Source organism: Falco biarmicus, chromosome 4, assembly GCF_023638135.1.
Source record: "Falco biarmicus isolate bFalBia1 chromosome 4, bFalBia1.pri, whole genome shotgun sequence".
In the NCBI taxonomy this organism is placed as follows: Eukaryota; Metazoa; Chordata; class Aves; order Falconiformes; family Falconidae; genus Falco; species Falco biarmicus.
Genome location: NC_079291.1, coordinates 112709408 through 112732005, shown reverse-complemented (window position 1 = coordinate 112732005; position 22598 = coordinate 112709408). Strand labels below are relative to the sequence as shown.

Below are 22598 nucleotides of genomic sequence, written 5' to 3'. Positions count from 1 at the left end.
AAGTTGCGCTGCAGGAGACTCTTCAAGCTTGGGTAGAGCCGTGTTGGTTCTGGTGACTGGCTCCTTGCCCACTGTTGGAAAGGGCATTCCCGCTGTGGTGGCTCCCAGCCGGGCGCGTGGCCCGGAGCTCTGCAGGAGGATCTGGGCTTTAGGTCAGAGTGGGAAGCCTGGGGAACCTGAGTGCTGTTTGCCCCCTGCGCCCCGCACCCCAGAGACCTCCCCGGGCCACCCGCGGGCAGCCCTGGTCTCTGCGTGTAAATCCACGGACCACACAGGAAGCGTTGATGTAGTCCTCTGTCATCCCCGGGGACAAAGGAGTGATTTGAACACAACCTCTGAGACTGGGTTGTTCAAAGGATTTTCAGTAACGTGCACAGAATTAATTTTAGCTTAAGACAGCAGTAGGAACTGTCTGATAGCTGGAATAACTGGGTTTAAGTGAACACAGCGATGGTTGGTCTGTTTTGAATTCGACAGTGAAGAAATGACCTACTTTCTGCAGAGAGAGCTGTCATTTTAAAACAGATGTTAAATTGTTACTTGGTAACTGTGTAGGGCCTGAAGTACCTTTAATAGTCCCCCTTTGTCCCCACTGCTGCATGTTGTAGCTGCCTTTGTGTGCCTCAGGGTCAGGCTGGTCACCACTGATAATTCTGTATCACTCAGACATTTCCTGATTATGTGGTAGCAGATCACCAGTACAGGGAATGGAAAGGAGGAGTGACATGAAAACTCTGTCATCCAGGCACTTCCGTCAAGCGCCGTGTAGGTGTGCATTCAGTCCTTGGGTCCTCGCCCTTTCCGTTCCTGCTCCCCACTGGAGGCCATGGAGGCAACACACAAAGACCCAACATCTCCCCACCTCAGAGGAACAAAAGAGGAAACTTCCTTCATCTGCCAGTTTTCCTTATGTTCCCTGAACATGCACATTGTTCAACTGGGGAAGGAGGAGTAAAAGAAGAAGAAAAAAAGTTGCTGGGGCTCATAGATTTAAACAATCAAATTAAAAAAAAAAACCAAATCCAGAGACACGTCTATGCAGATTATTGATGTCTTTGCCATTTCACTATAATGATTCCATTGCTTTAACTATTTATAGGTTTGCTAGTGCCACCATCCTTTTCCTTGTTGCTGTTAGAAAGTATCACAGCCATGATTCCTTCAGGATAGGAGGCAATTTTAAAAGTTTGTGTCCATGGGGTAAGACTGTAGAACACATTTCATGTTGATTTTTATCAGAATCATCTCAAGCATACATACTGATCTCAAGGTTTAGAAACTGGGGCTGGGAGATGAAGCTGAAGAGAGCGTATGTGAACAATATTTGATTGCTAGTATTCTCCGCACACACACACACAGAGGGATGATTTTGGGGGTGTCTTCCACAGTTATTTGGCAGTGGTTCCAGCTGGCATGAATGCCTAATAACAGAGACAGCAAAGGGCCTGTTTTCTTCCCTTTTCCTGTGGTTGATACCATAACATATAAATCTCATTTGACTTCATCTCCCATAGCATCAAAAAGCCATCTCTACAAGGCAAAAGATACATGAAAAATCAGTGTTCCCTGGCATAATTTGAAGTGCTTCCTTCTGTAGGCTTTAATCATCAATTGCCTCCAAAACAGCACTGCTGTACTGATTATATCAGCCATAGGAGGGCTTGAGGGTAAGAGTAAAAAAATAATTCCTTTATACTTTGATTTCCTGTGATACCATCTTTTGAAATGTCCGCCTTAGCAAGCAAACATACTGGAACAGCAAGCCATGGCGAATAATTGTATCTCTGTAGCTGGTCAAGGTAAACCCTGTGTGAGGAGTGTTGACCTCAGCTAGCTACGTCATCCAGTATTTGTTGGGTCGTTACATGAGATAGCTGGCTACCTAGAATCCACCAGTGTTCGTAACACATTCCCTTCTCAGTAAGTCATTTGTTTCGTCAGTGACTGCAGAGACAATTTTGAGAGCTTTCTGGTTATGCTCCAGCAAGAATTAATGATGCTAGGTATAGGGATCACTATAGGATATACAACATTTGCTGTAAGGCTTTGGGATTTTAATTCCACCGAAGCAATAGGCTGAAGAGGGATGCTGGCTGCTGCTGCTGGGGAAATGGAAAGAGATAAATAAGAAACAGCTTATTTGATAGTTACCTATTTCCCTTAACCCAGGCATCAGAAGAAAATGTTTCTTTTGTCTCACAGGAAGGATTGTCCTTGGTTTAAGAAGCTCTTTGACAGGACTATTGCTCTTCCATCAGCTAATTCCTCTTAGAAGAGCTGAGGCAAAGGAGATGATTATGAGATTAATAATAGGCCAAAAGGAAAATACAAATTAAACTGCAAAATTAACATACAAAATCCTGCTTGTTGCCTTCTGCAAATGGAGTAAGAAGCCTAAGGAAGATAATATATTTATTTTTATTGTTTATTAGTCAAGTAGGACTGGTTTGACAACATGTGGCAGGGGTGATCTGATTGTGTTATAGAATGGACCATTTTTTTCTGAACTCACCTTTCTTCCCATCCAAGACTGAGTGGAGTATTTCCCCTTCCAGTAGTTGTGATGGACCCTCCCTTCAAAACCATTTTTTCATTTAAAAATTATTTAAATGAAGAAGTAATACCAATATGATGTTCAATGCATATTTTCTGTCAAAATCTGCTGATGCACTTCTATGTTAGGAAACAGAAGCCAGCATGTGACATTTTCACTTAGTACAGAAGTCCATGTCACACTGTGACTTGACGCTAATGTGAGCTATTTGGTCTTCAGCTGCATGCCTGATTTGTACTGTTTTGTGTAATAAAGGCTCGTCTTTTCAGGTAAGACAGGCTGTGTTATACAGCCAGCCAGTAGAGAGCTAAGGGGTCTAAGAAGCACTGGCCTTCAGGTGTCGTCTTTACGCGGCACATCTGAACAAGAGGGACCTGCATACGAAGGAGTGTGTGGATCTGGCCTCCTCCCTGCCTGATACACAAACTGGCAAGGCATGGTGAAATTCTTCCCTTCACCCAGAGTCAAGCTAGAAGGTTACATGCAGCCTGGGGGTGCACAAGTATGTCAGGCAGAAAATGGTGTGGATGAAGAGAGATGGATTGAATCGAGTAACAGGCAGCCACTGAAAGCGGAAAGTGCAGCTGTTCACTTTGTAACAGAACCAGTGACTTCTGCAGCAGAACTGTTTCCCCACAACCTTAATGGCCAGCTTTCCCTCCCAGCTAGTTTTCAGTATCCTGAGGCACTGGGGTCATCGCAGCATTTGCACCTTTTTGCTTGGAAGTGCTGTTTGTGAATACCCCTGACTCAGCAGCTTGGCAGGTCACACTAACTCCGCTCCTCGCTCCTAAGGATTTGATCAGCAAGAAAAAGTTTTGCAGGCACAGGGAAGCCTTCAATCTCCTATATTCTTGGAAAGAAAAGGGTAATATGGAGTCCCCATGTTGGCCCCATAGACCATCCAGCTGACCTGCCTCACTGCAGCAGTCTTGCAGTGCTGCTTTGTACATGTTCTTTCTGAAATGTTGCCCAGTGCCTCCCAGCCACAGTGACTTTCATAGCACAGGACTGAAGGGAAGGAAATTAAAGAGGGGTGAATTGCAGAGAGTCTTAAAAGAACATAAGGAGTATTCCAAAACCAAAGGCTTAGAAGAGAGGGAGGTATTTTCAAAAAGAGTTACAGATATTTTCCCAAAAGTTCCCTGGAAATAATATTAGGTCATGTTTTAGGCTTTTCCGGATTTACATTTTAATCATAGCACCACCTTTTATTACTACTTAACACTTTTAGACAAGTGCAAACACATAGCATGTGCACTGCGCACTGTGCTTATTCACCATACCTACGGGCCTGGAGCTGGCGTTTGGAACTGCCTCTGCAGCGTTGACTGTGGCGACATGGGCATGACGGGAAGAACCATTGCCAAGTTGGGTAACTTCTGACAAGTATAAACATAGCTCTGCCTTCTGTAAACTAGATTTCAAACCATATTGCTGTTCAAGGGAAGAGACAAAACTGACAGGAAAGACTGCGCAGCCTCTCTGATCAGCTATTACATCGAGTGAGCCTATAAAGGACATGCAGCAAGGGACGGGGGGTGGGAGGACGTCCCAGGAGCTCAGCGCTGGCTCTTGCTGGCTCTCTGTCACAAGTACAACCCAGATCTGTTGTTTTTAGGAGTTGTCATCACTGAAAGTTCTCTTAGCCAACATGAAATGAGCTTGCTGAGATCAGTCCAGGTTTGTCTGCTCAGTTTTCCACGGACTAACGTTTACATCCCAAAGTAGCTTTGCAAATATCTGGCTGGCCCATTTGTAGGTGAATTCAAGTGAAGCCAGAACTTAATTGTCCAATGCATGGTGAGCTTTCCTTTTAATTTTAAAAAAAGAAATGTCCAGACTAGGGTTTATGCGTGCTGGTGGGGCAGTGTGTGAAGGAAGGTTTTTCTTGTATTAAGTAACCTGCGCTTCAGTGTTACGGTTTCCCTTAATGACAAATTCATGTCAGAATTACACCAGGGATAAGATCCTTTTCTGTAAAACTAGGAATATTCAGCAGAGCAAAGTCAGCCCTGAAGGAAAGTAATTCCCATCACACTCAATGGGAAGCAAGCCTGGATTTAGCCTGTTATGTTTTACAAGTTCCTAGGCAGGGCAGTTTCAGTAAGAGCAGCACTTCTCCGACGGCCACAACTGGAAAAGCTGCAGCATATCTTCTAGATCAAGGCAATCACATGATGGAGTTGCGCAGACTGCCAGGCTGGAGTCCAAGAAACTCAAGTCCTGGCTGAGCTCTGCCACTGATTTTTGGTTGACCAGCTCTTCCTTTGTCCTTCCGTCTAGCATAATTGTATCATAGGTTTTTGAGAAATACCAAGTCTCCGATTACATGTTTGGACAATCTAATGCTGCAGTACCCAGTATTATTTCAAGTTTCTATTGTCACTGTAGTTGCACAGGGGTGCGTTAGAGCAAATGCCTTTTCTGCCTAGATAGAGTGTTCTCTTAAAATAGCTATTTTTAAATTAAAAACTGACATTGCATTCATTTTGCAACTCAAATCTGATCTGCTGCAAAGTGCAGTTACACTGCACTGAGGAAATAATGGCATTCAGGAGAAAACCCAGCAAGGTCTGAGCAAGAGGAGGCAAAGGGTGAGAGCAGTTCCTGGTCACAAGGGGAAGCCTTTTTGCAAACCTGGGTTGATTTGTCAGGCTGGGAGCAGCTCTGACTGAATACTTCCCTCTGCTGGGGCAGGCTGCTTACATGGGGTCTGGTCTTTTCTATATTTAATTTATTCAAATGATGATTTGTAAGAATGCAAGACCCAGCTCTGTGTAGGGCTGACCTGTGGGCCATCTCGCCCAACAACCTGTCTCCAGCTGTGACCGCTACCACAGCTGATTAAAAGGAAATTGCAAGGACTAAGCCAGCCACCAATGGTTTGCAATAAAATTTCCTTTTTTGTTGAGTCCCATCTTTAATGAATATTCGCTAAGTTCTGAAGTTTTGTTGTATTCCCTCCCCTTTCCTTGTCCTAAAAGCCCTCTAAATTATTATGTTAAGATTAATTTTTATGTTATTATGTAAAATCCAAATTGTAGTTTACTTACTTTTCATGGTTTCCTTTTGAAGTTTAATGCCCAGGCTAACAGTGAAGCCATTAAAATTATTTTTCTTCTGTCTGGTCTACATTTTGCCTGCCAGTAGCCTTTTCCTCTAAACAATAGAATCTTTTTTTTGAGTAAAAAACCCCCAAACTAGTTCTTGCAAATATTTGGAATATATGTTTGTATACACCCATCAGTCTATGTGATGTGAATACTGAAAGACTCTAATCTAATTTTATTCCTAGGCCCACTTTGTCATTTTTCTTTAAACTTCTTTTTTGATGTATAGCGGAGGAGATGATGGATGTCTGATTGATGTTGCAGGATTATGCCTGCTCCTGAGGACCACTCGCCTTACTTGTTTGTGCGGTGTGTAGCAGAAGTCACACGATCCTTGTGTTTCTCAAGAAGCGTAAGTGGGAGATCAAAATGGGGTTCACATGAGGCAGCATTAGCCTCCAGATAAAACCAGGCCTCCACCCGGTCTCGTTCCCTGACACTCTGGCACCTGTGATTATAAAAAAAAAATAAATAGGCAGGACTGGGTGTGGACAGAATGTAGACATGTCTCAAAAGAAATTAGTCTGAGTCTGAACGTGTTATCAACACACTTAGCAGCAGCATAGCCCTCTTTTTGCTATCATGCCGTTAGGCAGCACTGGACGACTGGGGTCCCTCATACTCCTGCTTAACAATTCAGTGCTAGGTTGCTGTGAACAGAAAAAGGCAAAAGGATGAATGTTTCTGCCCAAGGACAGGAGAGAACTCTTTAAATAATACCTTATTTTTACCTTTGGCTGGTTTGGTTCACAAGGCGCTGCGTAGTCTGGTGATTTTTCCTTTCATTTTCTCCTGTGAATGGCAGGCGGGGTTTGCTGAAAGTAGGACATTAGTGTTGTGATAATGCTGCTAGGAACTGAAGATGTTACTTGGCATCCAAAGTTGCTCTGGCACATCAGATCTGTACTGGGTATTGCTTTACCTCATGCTCCAGACCTTTGGACTGCTGATGAGTTCAGGGCTGGGGAGGAGGACCGTGTGTTCCTGGGAGGACTGCAGGTGCGGCACAGGCATCAGGGAGGGACAGGCAGGGACTGTGGTAACTGGCCTTTACCTGGTTTGAACACAAGAACATGATTCAGCAGAGCAGAAGAGCCATACGTACAGTATCCAGTTAATTTCAATTTTAATTTTCTCAGTTTCATAGGTAGCAGGTAAGACTGCCAATGGATTTTGGACTAAAAATGCCATGTAATAGGTTGGTGCTGGAAACATCTGACCATGTCTGTCGTAAGAGAATTAAATACATTCTGCTGATTCATTTCATTTCTTGCTGGTTCATCTGGCTTGGGCTAAGGGAAGTTGTGCACTTGAGAGGATCTGGGGAAAGGAATAAGATTTCAGTAAGTTTGAAAGGATAGGAACATGTGCATGTTAACAGGTTATTTTTCCCTTGCATGTGTTGCTGTTTCAGAAGGCTGATGGTTTAAGACAGAAAATGATACTGTATGTGCCTGACAAACTGTGGGGTATTTCTGCTGTGGCAGTGAGCCATGGTAGTGTGGCTTCCATCATGGGCTGGGATTTCTGTTCCGATCCTATCAGTCCACTTTTCAGACTCTCAGTGAGGGCTCCACGTCCATGTTTCTGTCTGCAGTCAGAAACTGCAAAGCAAGAGAGAATCCAGCCAAACTGTTGTGCCTTGGCTCAGCAAACTATACAGGTGTCGCTGCATGAGGTGTTGCAGCTGGGCTTCAGCGATTATAAAGGTCAGTCTGCGTTCCCAAGTCAGTCTGCTCCTGTTTCCAGAGATGTGGAACTCTGTTGTAAAAATCAGTTCAGTCTGCACAGAGGTTTGGTGCAGGAGTTTTCAGAACATGAACCTGTTTGCTTTAACAAAATGTGCTGAAGATGCCGGAGTGGGAGTTGTTAAGATAACAACTGCTGCAGTAAAACGATGTGTGTCTGCAGTTGTGTATCGGCTTGACTCATGCCAGTCGTTTCTGCCTTCAACCTGCGGAAAGGGAGCAGTGGGGTTTCATGTGTGTAGCTGGGGGAAGAGTTTAGCCCAGCTAAGAAATTAAGAAATTACTTAATAATGTGTCAGAAATGCTGCATCTTTTTCAGTATTTCCCAGGGGTTTCAAAGTTCTCTTTTAAAGGTGGATGCAGCCTTTCCTTCCCTTTGTTGTCATTTTTCCCCTTTGATTGCATTTTTTTTTTTCCACCCTGTCTAGCTCCCTTTCCACATTTCCTGTAAAACCAAGAGGGATGTGATTGTTTTTGTTTAACAACTTAAACTTGAGCAGATTATTCTGTTGCCGACATTTCCTGGTTGGGGTGCAATGGAAATCTGCCCACAGACTTGTGTTGGCGAGGTTGTGGGAACAATGTCTGCTAGCAAATGCCAGGACAGCCCATGCTTTAGGAATAGTTTAAAGCAGTACTTTGAAGTTTGAAGCCAGTGGATTCAGAAAGAGAGAATGATGGAGAAGAACTAGTTGGCTTCTGGTTTTTTTCTGAGCATGTTTCACCACTGACAGCAGCTGAGACATGTGGGCCTTGCTCGCAGCAGGACGGGGGGCTGTGGCGGGAGCTCCTCTCCTGGGCCGCGAGTGCGGAGGGGCCGCAGTGGGATCACACCAGCAGTGGGGTTGCCTCAGCGTGTTCCCTGCGTTTCACAGGGGCAGGACGGACGAGGTGGCCTCTGCACCCTCTGACACCACAGGGCAGACCCAGTTCCCCGGTGGTTTCCCCGCCTGCTGTGTCTCATGCATGGTGAGAAGGGGAAAAGGCGCTGGGCCAGAATGCAAGTACAGGCAGACTGAGGCCCAGCAGCAGCAGAACGTGGGGGGAAAAGCTGATGCCATGGGTCTCCCACCCAAAACATTGCCTGCCTTTGAGGTCTTGGCTTTCAACACTTGCCAGGAGCAGAATTTTAATTTGGGGCCAACTTGCAGCCTGCTGTAAACAAGTTGCCAGAATTCGAGTTATGTTCCATCTCCTTTCCCCTAGATTGTAATGGTTTTCTACGGCACACAGAAGCAATCCAAAAATCAGTCCTGTGTTTTTCTATGTCATTAGTAAGGTCTGAAGGGGACATTCTTTAACTTGGGACTTAGGGTCTGCTCATTGGTGTGTGTAGAAATCAGGCCCACACTGATGGTGGTTTCGGTGTTGATTCTCCCAGTATCGGAAAGGCTTTACTTTTCGTTTAAGGGTTTTGTGTCTTGTTTGAAAAAAATGGTCAAGAGTTTGCCCGCTTTTCTTGAGGAGGATTTCTGTGAATAGGAAATCAATTCATCCATTTGGATTTTACCAAAGACTTCTACATTGAGTGGCTTAAAAATATATTTAAAATGTTTATTTAAAATCCAAGTCAAATGATTTTTAACAAACTGTCTCAAGATAGAAGAAACCGACTTTTTTGGAGTAACTGTGTTGTTTATTTTTGTATTGCAGTAGCACCTAGAGAACCCTATTGTGCTAGATGCGGAACAAACATACAACAGAGATGGTCCCTGCCCATATGAGCTTACAGCCTTCAGCTTAGCCTCTGCATCGTCCTGCTGGGGGATTAACCAGGCATTCATTCCTGTTACATGGGCTTTCTTGGGCCAATGAGGTCAAACCTGCAAGCTTGATTTCCTCATTACCCCCAACAGAGAAAAGATCAGGTGGGAGGCAAGTTTCAGAGCGCTGAACAACTTGCCCTTTCCCGCTGTACTTTTCTCAAACTGATTTTTCACACGCTGTAGATACCAAGCCTGTGGCTGAGCCATGTGGGCTTCCTGAGATCACTGCTGCCCCTTGAAGAGCTGTGGTTTCCTTGTTCCCAGTGTCCTCAGGCAGATAGAGGTGTTTGGATAAAAGGAAGCCTTTTCAGTGGTTTATGGTTTATATTATTTAAAAAAAGAAATAAAAAGCTTTCTTTTTTGTTTTGCCTTTTAAGTTTTCATTCTCATTCAGTACCTTCCCACAGTTGCTGCCATATGGGGCAAGAGGGAAGGATATAATAAAAAGCAAACCTGACATCACACATGCACTGTCAATCATCAAAGTATCAAAACCAAAGCTTGCAAGAGCACAAACTTGTATAAATGTGGAGGGGGAAAAAAAAAAAAAAAAAAAGACACTGACTAAGCACATCAGGCCATCTTGTCCCTTTGGACAGCTTTAAGATAGGGTGGAAGAAACTCCACCCATGTTTTGAGCTTGCCTCTTAGGTCACCATCCCATCCTTTTCCACCTCTGCTCCCAACCCTCAGGTATAGCTGGGATTTGTCTATTCTAATTTACAGAGCCTTAGAGAGACAGTCCCAGGGAGAAATGAATGAGGAATCCTTAACATTGGTTCATGCATCATCAAATTACAGGGTCTTGGGGGCAAAAGAATCCAAAAGATAATTTCTCTAGACCTGCCTGTTCCTTTCTTCATTCTCACTTGATGGCGTGGACTGGCTCCTACAGGCTGGGAAGGTGGTGGGATCAAGCAAATGAAGAGGAAGGGGCAACTTCTCCTTCTATGCTTGGTTTTGGGTAGATCACATCTGCTGTTTGTCCCTCCTATCTGCAAAAGAGCAACGGAGAGCCGTTGTGCTTCGTTTGCAGGGGAGTGAAAGGGATGGGGTGTGAGAAGTAAACCCAGAGTGAAAAATCTGATTAAGGATAACAAACATGCAAGTCAGAGAAAGGGAGAGGAGAGGTCTCCCTCCTTGGCAAGCAGAAAACTCGAATTGTGGTTTCCAGTGTGTGCTAGAACCTAGCTGTGACTGAAGCCGCATGGCTTGTGAATAATGCTGGCAGAAGCAGAGCAACTGGCAGTCTGGCATTATGTTAGCAGAGGGGAAGGACAGCTCTTTCCTACTGAGGTGCTTCTAACTTTTTACCTCCCAGAAATAAATAAATAAATATCCTGAAGGCGTGTGTGCCACTGGTGCAGCTCAGCAGAGCTGTCTCTGAACCCCTCGTCAAGGAGTCCCTGTTCTTGCCCCACGTCTCACAAGGACAGTGTCAGGGAACAGCACTTTCCAAACACAAGCCAAATGCAGAGTGCTCTGAAACCAAATCTCTCTGCCTGCAAATAAGAAAGTTTGTTTTCTGATTACTTGTTTCTAAATGTCTTGTCACAAACTTTCTTTGGAGATGGTGAAGATGAAAAAAAATGGGATGAGTGCTCCCTGGCCCAAGCTCAGTATCCAGAGTCTCTGCTCAGAGGTCTCAAGGAAGAAGGGCTTCCTTGAAGAAGTCTCCTGTCCACAACCTATGATGCAGCATGCATCTCTGGGAGCTACCACTGTGCTTTGAGGTTACAATACCAAGCCCCCTGTAGCCAAAGAAGAAAAAACAAAAAAACAAAAAAAATCTTTACCTCTGTAGAGGTGGGTCTAAGATACAGTCTCAGCGGAGTACTACATATCCCAGAAGTCTGGAGGAGTTTGGATGTGGACTCCCATGACCTGTTACAGAGACAGACTCAAACAGGTACTATTTGGATGTGAATCCAAAACCAAATTCCCACAGATTTTTGGCTGCCACTTGGCTGGGGGCATTTATTCTATTTCTAATGTCACAAAAGAAAAAGAAACAAAAACCCATAAAGTAAAAGGTGCTTTTAAAATACCATGAGGAGAGAAACTGCCATGGAAATAAATAGCAAAAATAACAACGTTAACATTCCCGGTGTCACAGCAACTCTGAAATTCAAGTAGTGTGCACATGCCTACAGCACGTTCTCATAGCCACTGTCGGCGCAGCCTGAGGTTCAGAGCTCAGATTGTGTCCCGTTGCTCACTGAAACAACCAACTCCTCCCTGGTGCTGGAATGGATTTAGAGAGAAGGGGAGAGGAAAGATGGATGCAGTCTCTGCTGATAATCAGGTCTTTACTGTGCCCACCTGATGCCGCGCTGTAGCGGGACAAAGACACAAAGTTCTCTTATTTCTGTCCGTGTCTGTCATGCCTGAGATATAACGGCCCTGCTTCAGAGCTGGAAAGGGTATTGCTTCAAATAGTCCCCCATCCGCCTGGGCAGAGGGAGCTGGTCCACGTCGGCTGTAGACTTGTTAATCCGCAGCCGGCACAGGTGCTGTAGGCTGGGGATGTTGTCTTTGCGGCTGAGTGGCCGGATGAGTTTCAAGTGTACTGCAGCTGCTGCCATCTCTTTTTGCATGGGAGGTAGAGGAGACGGAGGCGGGTAAGGAGCCTCATTCTTGCTTTCCATTGTGCAGGACATGACGTAATGCTGGATAAGGCTGACCACATCTGGGAAGGCCAGGATGCGAGGTTTGGACAGGTAGTTTGAGTCCAGCCGGAACTTGCTGTCAGTGTATTCGATGCGCACGTTGGTGGGACCTCGATTTGTCTTGACAGAGAGTGTGAAGAGGTAGCTGGGGTGGGTACTGTCCCGTACCAGGAAGGTGCCTTCAGGCATCTTCTGGAGATGCTGCTTGGCCTCACTGGCGGTAATGGATCCCCAGTACCAACCTGGAAAAGCATCCAAGAAAGAATTTGTTAGGGAAGGAACATATTAAAGGACTGGCAATATATTTAGGGGAGCCCTGAAGCCTACTGAGTTCAAGGACCTGGGGAGCAACCTGGCCCAGACTCGGTAAAACCTTCAGGAATGAAGAGCATGTCAAGTTCTAAGGGTTTCCTACCTATGTTTGTCATTGCTGTGCTGGGGCTTGGGATGAGAATGATTACTTTTGCAGCTATTGCAGTTCACAGGGAAGAGGGGCCTTTTTTGCAATTCTTTCTCCTGATTCAGTTACAAAAGACAAACCTTCTGCTTACACTACTTGTAAGCATGAATTACTTCATGACACGAGTTTGTAGAGACTGCAGATAAGACAAGCTGCACCCACAAGAGTCAGCCATGGCTGTGACAGAACCAGGTTCCCATCTGAAGCGGGATCAGGAGATTCTCCTTAGCGCTCAGATTGCAGAGTTGGCTCCCTGCTCACTGGAGCCTTCTGACCCCGTGACTTTGTGAGTAGAGCCGTACCAGATTCTCGCAGATAGGAGAAGGTTTTTGCAATGCAGAGAAGGTCTTCTTCAGGGTCTCGTGTCTGAGGTGGGTTGCTGTCTGGAACTGGTGCTGTAAAGGCTGGTGTGGACTCCTCCTGGAAGGTCATAACTGGGAGAGGCTGCATGATGGGCTCTGACAATTCCACTGCAATGCCCCTGAGTGACACTCTCCTGATCTTCTCCTCTGCCAGCAAAGGATGAGGTCTGAAATGAAGGGCACATTCTGCTATTTTTCCTTGCCTTGAAATAGGTTGCAGTGTCTTTTCAGTGCATGCTACATTGTACTACAACATGTTATGTTTTACAAACAGATCCTCAATACGATTATGTTTCAGAGAGGGGCAAGGGGGGAAAAATTACACCACTAAAGATGGGCGCTTAGAAACAGGGAGAGAGAGCTGGCCTCTTTCACCTTGTAAAAGGTGGTTTATCTTGCAATTTAAGTTGATTTGAAACCTGATATATTTAGATGTTGCCTTTTAATGTGTAGTTGCAGAGGCAGGAAGGTTCATAGCAGCATTACAGCTTCATTTACATCATTAAAACATTGGAACATTTCTTTTTCTGCCAGTGAGATTGTTAGTCATTCACTGTAATATAATTAGAAGCAGAATTGGGAATAGCTTGGGTTTTGTCCCACCCGCTTTCTGCTCAAGGTTGACCTGATCCTAAATGTGTCTGTTAGAACTCAGGGTGAGCTGATCTTGTAGTAGAATAATGGGAATTCTTGTTTCAACCAAGCCTGTGCACTACACAGACCCTAGCGTCTGACAGCACAGCAGAGATCTCCATGCAGCTGTAATCCCACAGGGATTACAGCAGTAAGTGGTTCTGCCATGACTGGACTGCTGTGAACATTAATCCCTCTGTGGCCTGAAGAGCGTGTTAGTGTAGCCATTCAGCATCTAAGTGCAGTTTCACAGAGCCTGGAGCCCTCGTGGGCCATGGGTGCTCCTTCTTTGCAGCATGGAGATTCCTAAAGGAAGGCAGAGCTCTAGGGGAAAGGTGGATGTTGGGGGCCAGAGAAGTCTTAACTCCTAGGCAAGCTCCTGAGCAAAACCATCAGTTTCTGTCTTTTCTTCTAGGCTCTTCGCCTCTGTGTGCCCTGTGCTGCTGCATGTCCTGTGTTGTGTCCCCCACATGCACTCGCTTGAGACATTCCTTCGGACAGGTAACATAAAAGGTGTCTTTGTTTCCAGAGAAATACAACACAGTCCTCAACATGAGAGTGTCACAGCACTGCTGGAGCTGCTGGTGATGGTGAAGGCAGCAGCCACCGCCTCCCACATCACTGAGGGGAGAAGCGGAAGAAGACTGAAGTCATGAGCACTTCCCTCCTGATCTTCCTCCTTCTCTGTGTTTTACGTGAACAGTGACACTTCAGGCATGCACATAAATTTGTTGTAAACTGATCTGCACCTGGTGATAGCTGCACTCCACCTTCTCAAACTGCTGAGTTTCAAGTATGGGACAAGCAGCAGGAAGGAAGGATTTGGGGGGAAGTAGATTAGAGATAAACTGAAAACAGCTTCACAATGCTTTGTGAGCGAGAGCCATGCCCAGTTCCATGACTCTGCATTTCTAAGAAGACCATATAGGTTTGGAGTAAGGTTTTTGTAAAAGCACCAGTAAAACTGAATCTACAGAGACACTTCTTGGCCATGCAATATATGGCAAAACCTCACTTTTTTTGGTATTTTCTAGAAAAGAACGTTCTTCCTTTTTCCATACTTCAAATCACATTTCAGAAGCAGGATATCTACTTGGCATTCATGGTATTGGATCCTCATTTCTTAATTTCTATTAATAGGTCGGAAGGCAAACCTAATAAAAGTGATTGCCAGCCCTTATCTTCACCAAGCACCCTTGATCACAGGGACTGCATTTTCAGTGGCTTTCACTGAGGATGTGAATGTACTGTTATACCTGGAGATCACTGGAGAGGAAACCTCTGAGTTCTTTTTTAAGTGCTACTTGAGCTACACCTGTAGGTGTTGAGGGCTGCATTTTTAAAGATATTTAGGTGTCCTAATGTCATGGTCCTCACAAATGTCTAGCTACCTGCCTTCTTGGGGGAAGGAGATTCCTGATCCATTTCCCCCCTTTTTGAGCAAGAAGGATTATAAAGTAGATCCTTCCCTGTACTGAACCTAATATAATAGCTCATGCTGTGCAAAGAGGGTGTTACACGGGACTGTTGGCAGAGCATTCACTCTCAGGTGCATTCTTATACCCACTGTTCACTGAGCCGAAAATGTCTGTGACCAATGTTAAGTCAAGTCAGTCCTGCACCGCTCACTACCCACTTACTCCTCAGAATTTGAATACTGTAATCCAAATTCCAAGTCTCTTTGAACTTCTTTTCTCCTGGAAAATTTTTCTGGAAAACCCTTTGGGAAAGGTTTTTAAAACAAAGAAAACTTGTTTTGTTCCTTGCATGGAAATACTTTTTTTTTTTTTTCATTTTATATACCTGCTTTGGAGAGGAAATTAGGAATTGGCTACAAGACTGGGAAGGAAGGGAGAAATAGCAAAGCTGTTACACAGGGAAATGTACTCCTGATTCATTGCAGAGTTGTTCAAGGGCTGTACCAGTTCATAGTTCAGCCTTCCAAAAGGTATGACTGTGTGAATTTGTCAGTAGGTTTCTGTTATTGAGCCACCGTGGATTTCTCTGAAGCAGAGCCCATGTGCTCGAGATGAGGTTTGCCACTGTGCTTGCTCTCTGCTGCCTGACACTTTCTGGCACCTTGAAGCCAAAGGAGACCAGACCCCATGCAGTCACTGTGGAGATTTTTCCACTGCAGCCAGAGCGGGGCCATGCTTACACTTCTCCTCGTTTTCTTCTATATACCTGCCTTATGCCCCTCTCTCACCCTACTGCAGCTGAAGGAGTACAGTGGAACAGAGGAGGGGGTTAGAATTTCTCATAGACCCACTGGTGTCCTGAACAACTTTGTACATAGGTTGAAGAAAGAAGAGACACTGCTGTGCCCAAACAAAGAAGCTCCAAGCACAGGGACAGGACAGCAGAGGTATCGGCAAGTAATGGCAGACTAAAACTTTTTATGCAAGTTCCATTTGCAAGAGGGATTAAAAGAGTTTGCTGGGGTGAGAACATGTTGGAAAAGGTATGCTGACATGAAAAAGTCAGCCCTTTAATGGGGCAAAGTAAGTATTCGAAAATTAGTGCTTGTAAGACAGAAAGTAGAGACATGGTGGAGGATCAGGACTGAACAGAGTAAAGCATTAGTACCACAGCTGCCATGAGGAAGAAGACAAATATATAAAATATGGGATGTCCAGCTGGCAGTCTGTGTGAAGTCTTGAGACAAACAGCAAATGAACTTCCCTGTGCCTTGGCAAGCAGCGTTTCAGAAAGCCTTGGAAAGCCAAGAAAGTTCAAGAGAATCAGATGTCTGATATCATTTAGTGTTAGCTTTGCAGTTACTTTGCTGATAAGCTAAACTTTGTAACACAGTACAAATAGCACAAGGAAAAGTGTCAAGCTGCTCTCCCTTCCATCAGCCACATCCCGTGACTCCCACGGGAGCTTGGTCTGAATAGGAGGGAAAGTATGGAGGCCAGGATATACAAAATCCTACAGGATAACGAAAACTGAGCAATAAATGATCACAGAAAAAGGTATTAAGAGACAGTCATTTACACATCTGGCTACGTAACAGGTTATTAATGGTGAAGGGAAGCAGTAAAGCTTCAGATAAAGGTTTCACAAAACCCAAGTTGAAAAATTAATTCCCTTTTGCTGTGGCTACAGGAACTGCAGCGGTAGACTAAAGATGAGAGTGAAAAGAAACCTACTTGAGTAGTAGGAAAGTATTAGTAAGCATGAGCTCTGCTTGTCTGTGGAACAGATTTTGGGGAAAAATGGCAGAAAAATCCCCGTGCTTTGGTCATTTAAAGCAGACAAGGCACATGTGCCTCTCAGGAAAATCCGCTGAGCACGGGAGGGACAGGTAACACTGACATGGCTCAGGCTGAAACAAATGCTGACAATTTCCAGATACGTAGCCTGTGTGAAAGCGCTGGATGATTCCCGCAGACCAGGTATCTACACGTGCTGGTGACCTGAGCCCATCACAGAGACGCTGAAGAGCCGACACATGGGTACGAGGCACCGGTGCCGGAGAAGGGGCTCGGACATTGCCTGTTCTGGACAGCGGTGGTAGCCGCATTCTACAGAACGCAAGCCTGCCTGCCTGGACATGCATTTAATCTTACCCGTAACAGCAATAGGAAAAAATTAAATTATGTGGTTAGCATAACTGCTTACTTAGAAATAGACCAAGCCATGTGAGCCCGGGGAGGTTTGTTCCCAGCGGACCCGGGCGGGGGGCCCTGCGGGGGGCCCGGCTCGCACCGCTCGCTCCCGCTGCTGCTCGGCTTCGCTCCCCCAGCGGCTTTGGCTACCGCCCCGGTTCTCAGCGGTAGGAAGCGCGGAAATCGGGAACACTTTATGGCCCCATGGTTTGGGCTGTGGCACCTAAAAGGTACAGCCGGGACCCCCGCGCTCGGGCAGCCCCTGGCCGCGTCCACCGCGGTCACAGCCGGCTGGGCACAGCGGCTGGTGTCCCTGATCACCGGCAGCGGGCACACAGTAACAGAAGACTGCAAAGGCTCTTACCCCTGAACGCAGAGGATCATGTCACTCCTGGACCAAGGGAAAAGCATGAAGTCTTGAAGAAGGTGGGAAACGCTCACTCCTCTGCTCCTCGGCTCCTTCGGCTTCGCTTCCCGGCAGGAACGTGCTGGGCCCGGCCTGGGGTGGGGGCTGGGGCCGGGGGGCCGCGGGCCTGGCGGGGTTCGGGTTCGGCCTCGGCAGCGCCGCAGTTCGGCCGGCGGCTTCGGCCGGGGAACGCGCACCCGCGGCGCCGGGAGCAGCGCGTCCGCCGGCGGCTCGTCAGGAAGCGACAACAACAAAAGTTTTTAAAATCACCACAGAAAAGGGAAATGACATCTATTTAAAGAGGAACTACTCTGCCTTCAGAGCAGCCTCTTAGAAAAAAATATTCGGAGCGCTCTGAAATAGTAATAAATAAATAGCAATAAATAATATCTCCCCGAAGGCTCAGGGGAGGGGAGCCGGCAGAGCAGCAACCTGCTCTTTCACTGACTCCAGAAGTAATGAAGCTCGGCGGGGAAAAAAAAAAACCACACCACCAGACCTACTAAGTAATCTTTTGTGTGCCCCTTTTAATCTGTTCCAGGAAGTGAGGGATTCCTGGAATCGCATTGTATTCACATCACTCTTCCGATATCAGCCACGCGGGGGGAAAGGGGAAAAAAAAAAAAAAAGAAAAAAAAAAAAAAAGAGGAGGCACGGTATAAATAGCTGTGTCCATAACGGCCGCGTTGATGTCAGCACGGCTCGGCGGGGGAGGGGTGCGGCGGGAGCGGCGCGCGGAGCGGAGCGGCGCGCGGGGCGGGGCGGGGCGCTGCCGGCCGCGCGTGTTCGCGGAAACGCCTTTGATCCATTTCCAAGAACTTTCCAGGAACGCGGGGCCGCCGCGGCGCGCGCTGCCAATGGGCGCCGCCGCCCGCCCCCCGCCCGCCAATGGGCGCCGCCGCCCGCCCCCCGCCCGCCAATGGGCGCCGCCGCCCGCCCCCCGCCCGCCGCATGCGCGGGGCCGCCCAGTGCGGGCCGTCCCCCGCGTCTGCCCGGCGCATTTGTAGCCTCCATGCATTTATTTGTACTTTTACCCCCAAATTTAATTTCAAATTTCTGTATTTTGTAACACGTAATTTGCATTTTTACATTTCGTTCCGTTTCGGTTTGGCGCCCTTCTCGCGTTTCTGCGCTCCCCCGAGCCGGGGGGCCGCGGGAGCGCTTGTGCCGCTGGCGGCTGGCCGGGGGGCCGCGGCTACCGGGCGTTCCCCTGGGATGCGACACGGGCGAGGGAGCAGCGGCCCGAGCCGGCGCAGCCCCTCCCCGCCGCAGCGGCAGCCCCCCGGGGCACACTGCGCTGCGGACCGCTCGTCCGGGCAGCGCAGTCCGCAGCGCAGGCACGGCGGGCACACGGCGCGGGTGGTCCCCCGTGCCTTGGCCACCTGGGAATCCCCTGGGAATTTGGATTTCAGCTCGGCTGAGGCTCCTGGAAAAGGTTACACCACCACCGTGTCGTCCTGCGCTTGTAGATCACTGTCAGGTTAAATGTGGGTGACCCAGGAGGAAATACTTAGTTCCGTTTCGGGTTATTGAACCCTTTATTTTTAAACACTTTATAACAAAAGCTTGATTGTTCTTTTCCTGCTTCGGGTTGCCACCTCTGCAGGTATCAGAGATAACAGCAAACGTGAGAAGGGGCTGTGTGCCATCTCCATTGAAGCAGACTGAGTATTTAAAACCACTTGTAATCACGGTGCTGTTGAGAACCAAAGCGGATGGGACCAGGAGCAGGGGGTGGGGGGTAATGATAAGGATAGGGTTAGAAGGTTGTTCTCACAGGCAGGGCATGAGCCTGACAGCAGGAAGCCTGTGCTCAGCTCATGACTCAGTCTTTAACTCCCTGCTGTTTGATTGAGCAGCTGCTTAGCCTTCTGCAGGCTTAACATTCGTTTTCTTGACCACTGCAGGGCCAGTGCAGTAATGAGTGCCACTAATAACGCTGAGCTATTCAAAGTGAGAGGTGCTGAGGGCCATCTAAGTACCCAAGAGGGATGTGAATGTTGTCACACATGCACCCCTTGACCAGTTTGCTTCTAAGCCTAAGACGGACTTCAGCTCACGCTTCCATCCGACTGTGTGTAAATTCACAGGAGAGGTGAGGGATGGCAGAGGAGTGTCAAGGCTCACCCTTCCTGCGGACAGCAAGCACAGCAGTCACAAGCTCCCTGGAAGGCTTACCTTGGCAGTTGTGGCTCGGGGTTGCAGGGGGACGCCTGTACGCATGTGCTCCTTTGTATCCAAATTCGCCATTACTAAACCTTGCGTTAGTGGTGCAGCAGCACGGCGGGTGTGAGCAGGGCTTGAGTAGAGCGTCGGAAGTGGCGGCTGCCTCCTGCGAGCTGCAGTTGCCCTGCACGTTCAGAAGGTATTTCATCTTCAGCCTTGGAGAGGACAGCTGTAGCGTGCCAGAAGGTAGGAGTGCTGCAGCAGCGCTGCCATTGAGAAGCTAGTTTGACGTGTTTTTTTACTTAGAACTGGGCTCCACCTAGTGATCATCTTCTGGAAAAGTCTTTGTGTGCAAGCTCTGTGCCCTTGGTTGAGTAGCCATTTGTGTCTCTGGAGCAGGAAAGCTTGCTAAGGACTGTGCAGTGGAAACATGCAGAGGCAGGCTGCAGCCGGCAGCTCTGTATTCCTGCCCTGTGGAAGCAGCAGAGGTGTCCGCACCAGTGTGGACGCGCTGTTGTCCAGCGTGCATTGCGTTCTCATGCAGTGGTTTTCCACCTGCAATCACTAGGTCTGTGCCGCTCTTCTTGTGAGCCCTGCAGGACCTTGAAAGATGAAAATTAAACTGAAGTAGCTGATGCATATGAGTATTAATGAAAGGAGCTTTCATTTTCATTGGAAACTTTTTTAGCAGCCCCCTCAAAATTTTTATTCAGGCTAATCCTGTGCCATTTTATCTACAAAATTAGGGATTGGTTTTGTCAGCAGTGTCCAGTACTACTTCATCACTCTTCCTGAACGTTTTGCCCGTCACTGGCATTCCCCATGCACATGGCAATGCCCTAGGCAGGAAACAGAACAGTGTGCCCGATAGCCAGTGCCCCAGGCCTCATGCAGTTGGTTACCTGTACACAGTCAATATAAAATGCTGCCATTCCAACAAATTATTTGTTTAAACCCAATTTATAGTGATACAAATGGTCCTCAGGGTTCAGTGTTGAGGAATTAGGACATTGCAGAGGCAGTAGCACAAAATATTGTTGAGCATTACCATTGAGTGATAGGCTTTAGTTATGAAAGGTATCAAAGAAAGCTCACAATGAAGTCAGGAGGTTAGAAAATCCAGAAATCGTGAGCCAGTTAGTCCCTTCGGAAAGTTCACCAAGACAACAGCACCATCTACTGATAAACGTGTGTTTGAGGAGACGGGCGGGCAGGGTCCCCTTTCCACCCAGGGCAGGTTACACTGCTCCAGCTGCACAGCTGGACATCTCCATAATCTTGTAGAGTTGGCGTCAATGAAAAATGACATCCGAAATCGTAACTCCTGCGAGAGGTCTCTGTGCCTGGAGGCTAGGTTTACCTTCGCTATGAACTTGTATAGGAAAGACTGAAAGAAAGCTGCCCCTCAGGCTGCTGTGTGGCCGTAAGGCCATCTCTGACCTCCACCTTGTGTTGTAAGGTAAGGAATATCATGCGACTGAACAGACATTAACAGTAATAAGCATCTATTCCTCGTTTAGATGGGCCACCTCATTATTTGAGCAGGGCACACCAGTTTATGTAATCAACATGACACAGGAGGGTAATGGACTCACTGTCGTGGTTTTGATTTGCCAACTTGGTGTGGAGCAATGGAGGGGCCTCCAGGGTGTGGGTGAGCAGTGCCATGGATGCAGGGACACCCGTGCTAGCTCCCCGAGGAGCAGGGTGTGCAGGACAGCAACGGGCTTCATTGCTGGCTACAGAAATTGCTGGCTACCTCTGTGTTCCTTTAAGGATCTCACCATATCAGTTGCTCCTAGGCTTGCTGGCATGTAGTGACCTAGAAGATGATGGCAGTGTGGTATCTGTTAGGAACTTTTCTGCTTGTATCAGATGCTGTGTTTCTGCAAAAACTGTATTCCTGAGTGGCCTGGAAGGCCACCCCAGGACTTTCACACAATACTGCCATGCCCATTAATTGCAGGATCTCTTTCAATGAAAGAGATCAATTTCTTGTGCTCCACTGCAGCATAAAATGAAGCACCATCTTCTGTAGCCAGATTGGGAGATTTAGAATGCTTTCGATTTATGATACTTCTATGAAAAAAACTTGTCTTTTTTTTCCTCTCTGCTGAAATGGCAATGTCCAACCGGTATCTCTCTGACTTCCTCTGTAAATAAGCTGTGTCCCAGAGTTCCTGCTGCTCTAAGATCCCTGGATAGCAACCCTTAGTGGAGGAGCCAGGATGGAGCCTCCCAAAATCTTCCTGATGACCAAGACAGTGTATCTGTAATACAGTGTCTGAATGCAGGGCTATAAAAACAACTGTTCTACCCTCTTCTGTATTTCTATAGAAGAATGCCTGCTGAGTATCTGCTAACAGGGAGGAAGTAATCTTGAGGAACTAAGTCAGGTATTAGGACATGCTCTCCAGATTGTGAGAACTGGTGCTCTTGAGATTTTCCTTCACTTGCAGCTGCTTTGTAGCTAGAATTTGTAATTCCTCCTAGAAATCGTGTTATAATCCCAAGTCAGGGCAAAGGGCGTTGAGAATAAAAGAGAAGTTTTTCTAGTTTTGTGATCACAAAGCATCAGGTGAACATCATTGCCTATGAAAGAGCTCTATAAACCTGTTTTTACCTCACCCATGGAGAGAAAAGAGCTAGGCTGTTTGCTGAGGAGCTTTCCTAGTTGTGTGTTCAATTTCTGGCTTGTTGTTGGGCTTTTCTTCTTTCCCCCCCCGCTTCCCCCCCCCTTCCCCCCCCCCCTTTTTTTTCATAAGTCTGAGACAGACACACACAGGTGAAAAAACATGTATATAGTCTCTGTTTCAGACCACTGTGCACATGACAGACTGAACTAAATATCCTACAAGAAGCTTCTTTTCTTCTTCATATCGCAGTATTGTTCCATAGAGCTGTCCTTTGTTTCTTTTAATATCACAGATGCAGTTTCTGAAGAACTTCCTGAGAGATTTAATAAGGTTGTTGCTACCACCCAATCAGACAAAGCTGTGTCCTCACTTCAACCTGACAAGATAGCAGATTTTGTCTTTGGTGACATCTGTATAATGCACCCCGGAGAGTAGATTTCTCAAAACACCAGAAAAAATATATAGCTGTTACTC

The 22598-nt window shown here is 46.8% G+C and overlaps 1 protein-coding gene and 1 long non-coding RNA gene across 3 annotated transcripts in view; one reads left to right on the top strand and one right to left on the bottom strand.

Moving 5' to 3' along the window:
• Positions 1-16028, top strand: part of LOC130147863 (uncharacterized) — a 43669-nt gene extending 27641 nt beyond the window's left edge. For both annotated transcript variants that reach the window (XR_008821408.1, XR_008821407.1), the window contains exon 2: positions 13721-16028. This is a non-coding gene — a long non-coding RNA (uncharacterized LOC130147863). The remainder of the gene's footprint in view (positions 1-13720) is intronic.
• Positions 8956-18186, bottom strand: CISH (cytokine inducible SH2 containing protein). The gene is made up of 3 exons (XM_056335618.1): positions 17281-18186; positions 12613-12839; positions 8956-12092 (listed from the first exon to the last, which is right to left on the bottom strand). Exons 1-3 carry the CDS (start codon positions 17325-17327, stop codon positions 11590-11592), a joined length of 777 nt encoding a protein of 258 aa, XP_056191593.1. The 5' UTR covers positions 17328-18186; the 3' UTR covers positions 8956-11589.
• Positions 18187-22598: the final 4412 nt, after the last annotated feature.

Coding starts and splice junctions, on each gene's coding strand:
- CISH (XM_056335618.1), bottom strand. CDS start 17,327: ATGCTTTTCCCTTGGTCCAGGAGTGACATGATCCTCTGCGTTCAGGG. Junction 12,840..17,280: donor ATGATCCTCTGCGTTCAGGG/GTAAGAGCCTTT, acceptor CCTTCATTTCAG/ACCTCATCCTTTGCTGGCAG. Junction 12,093..12,612: donor CTCCTATCTGCGAGAATCTG/GTACGGCTCTAC, acceptor ATGCTTTTCCAG/GTTGGTACTGGGGATCCATT.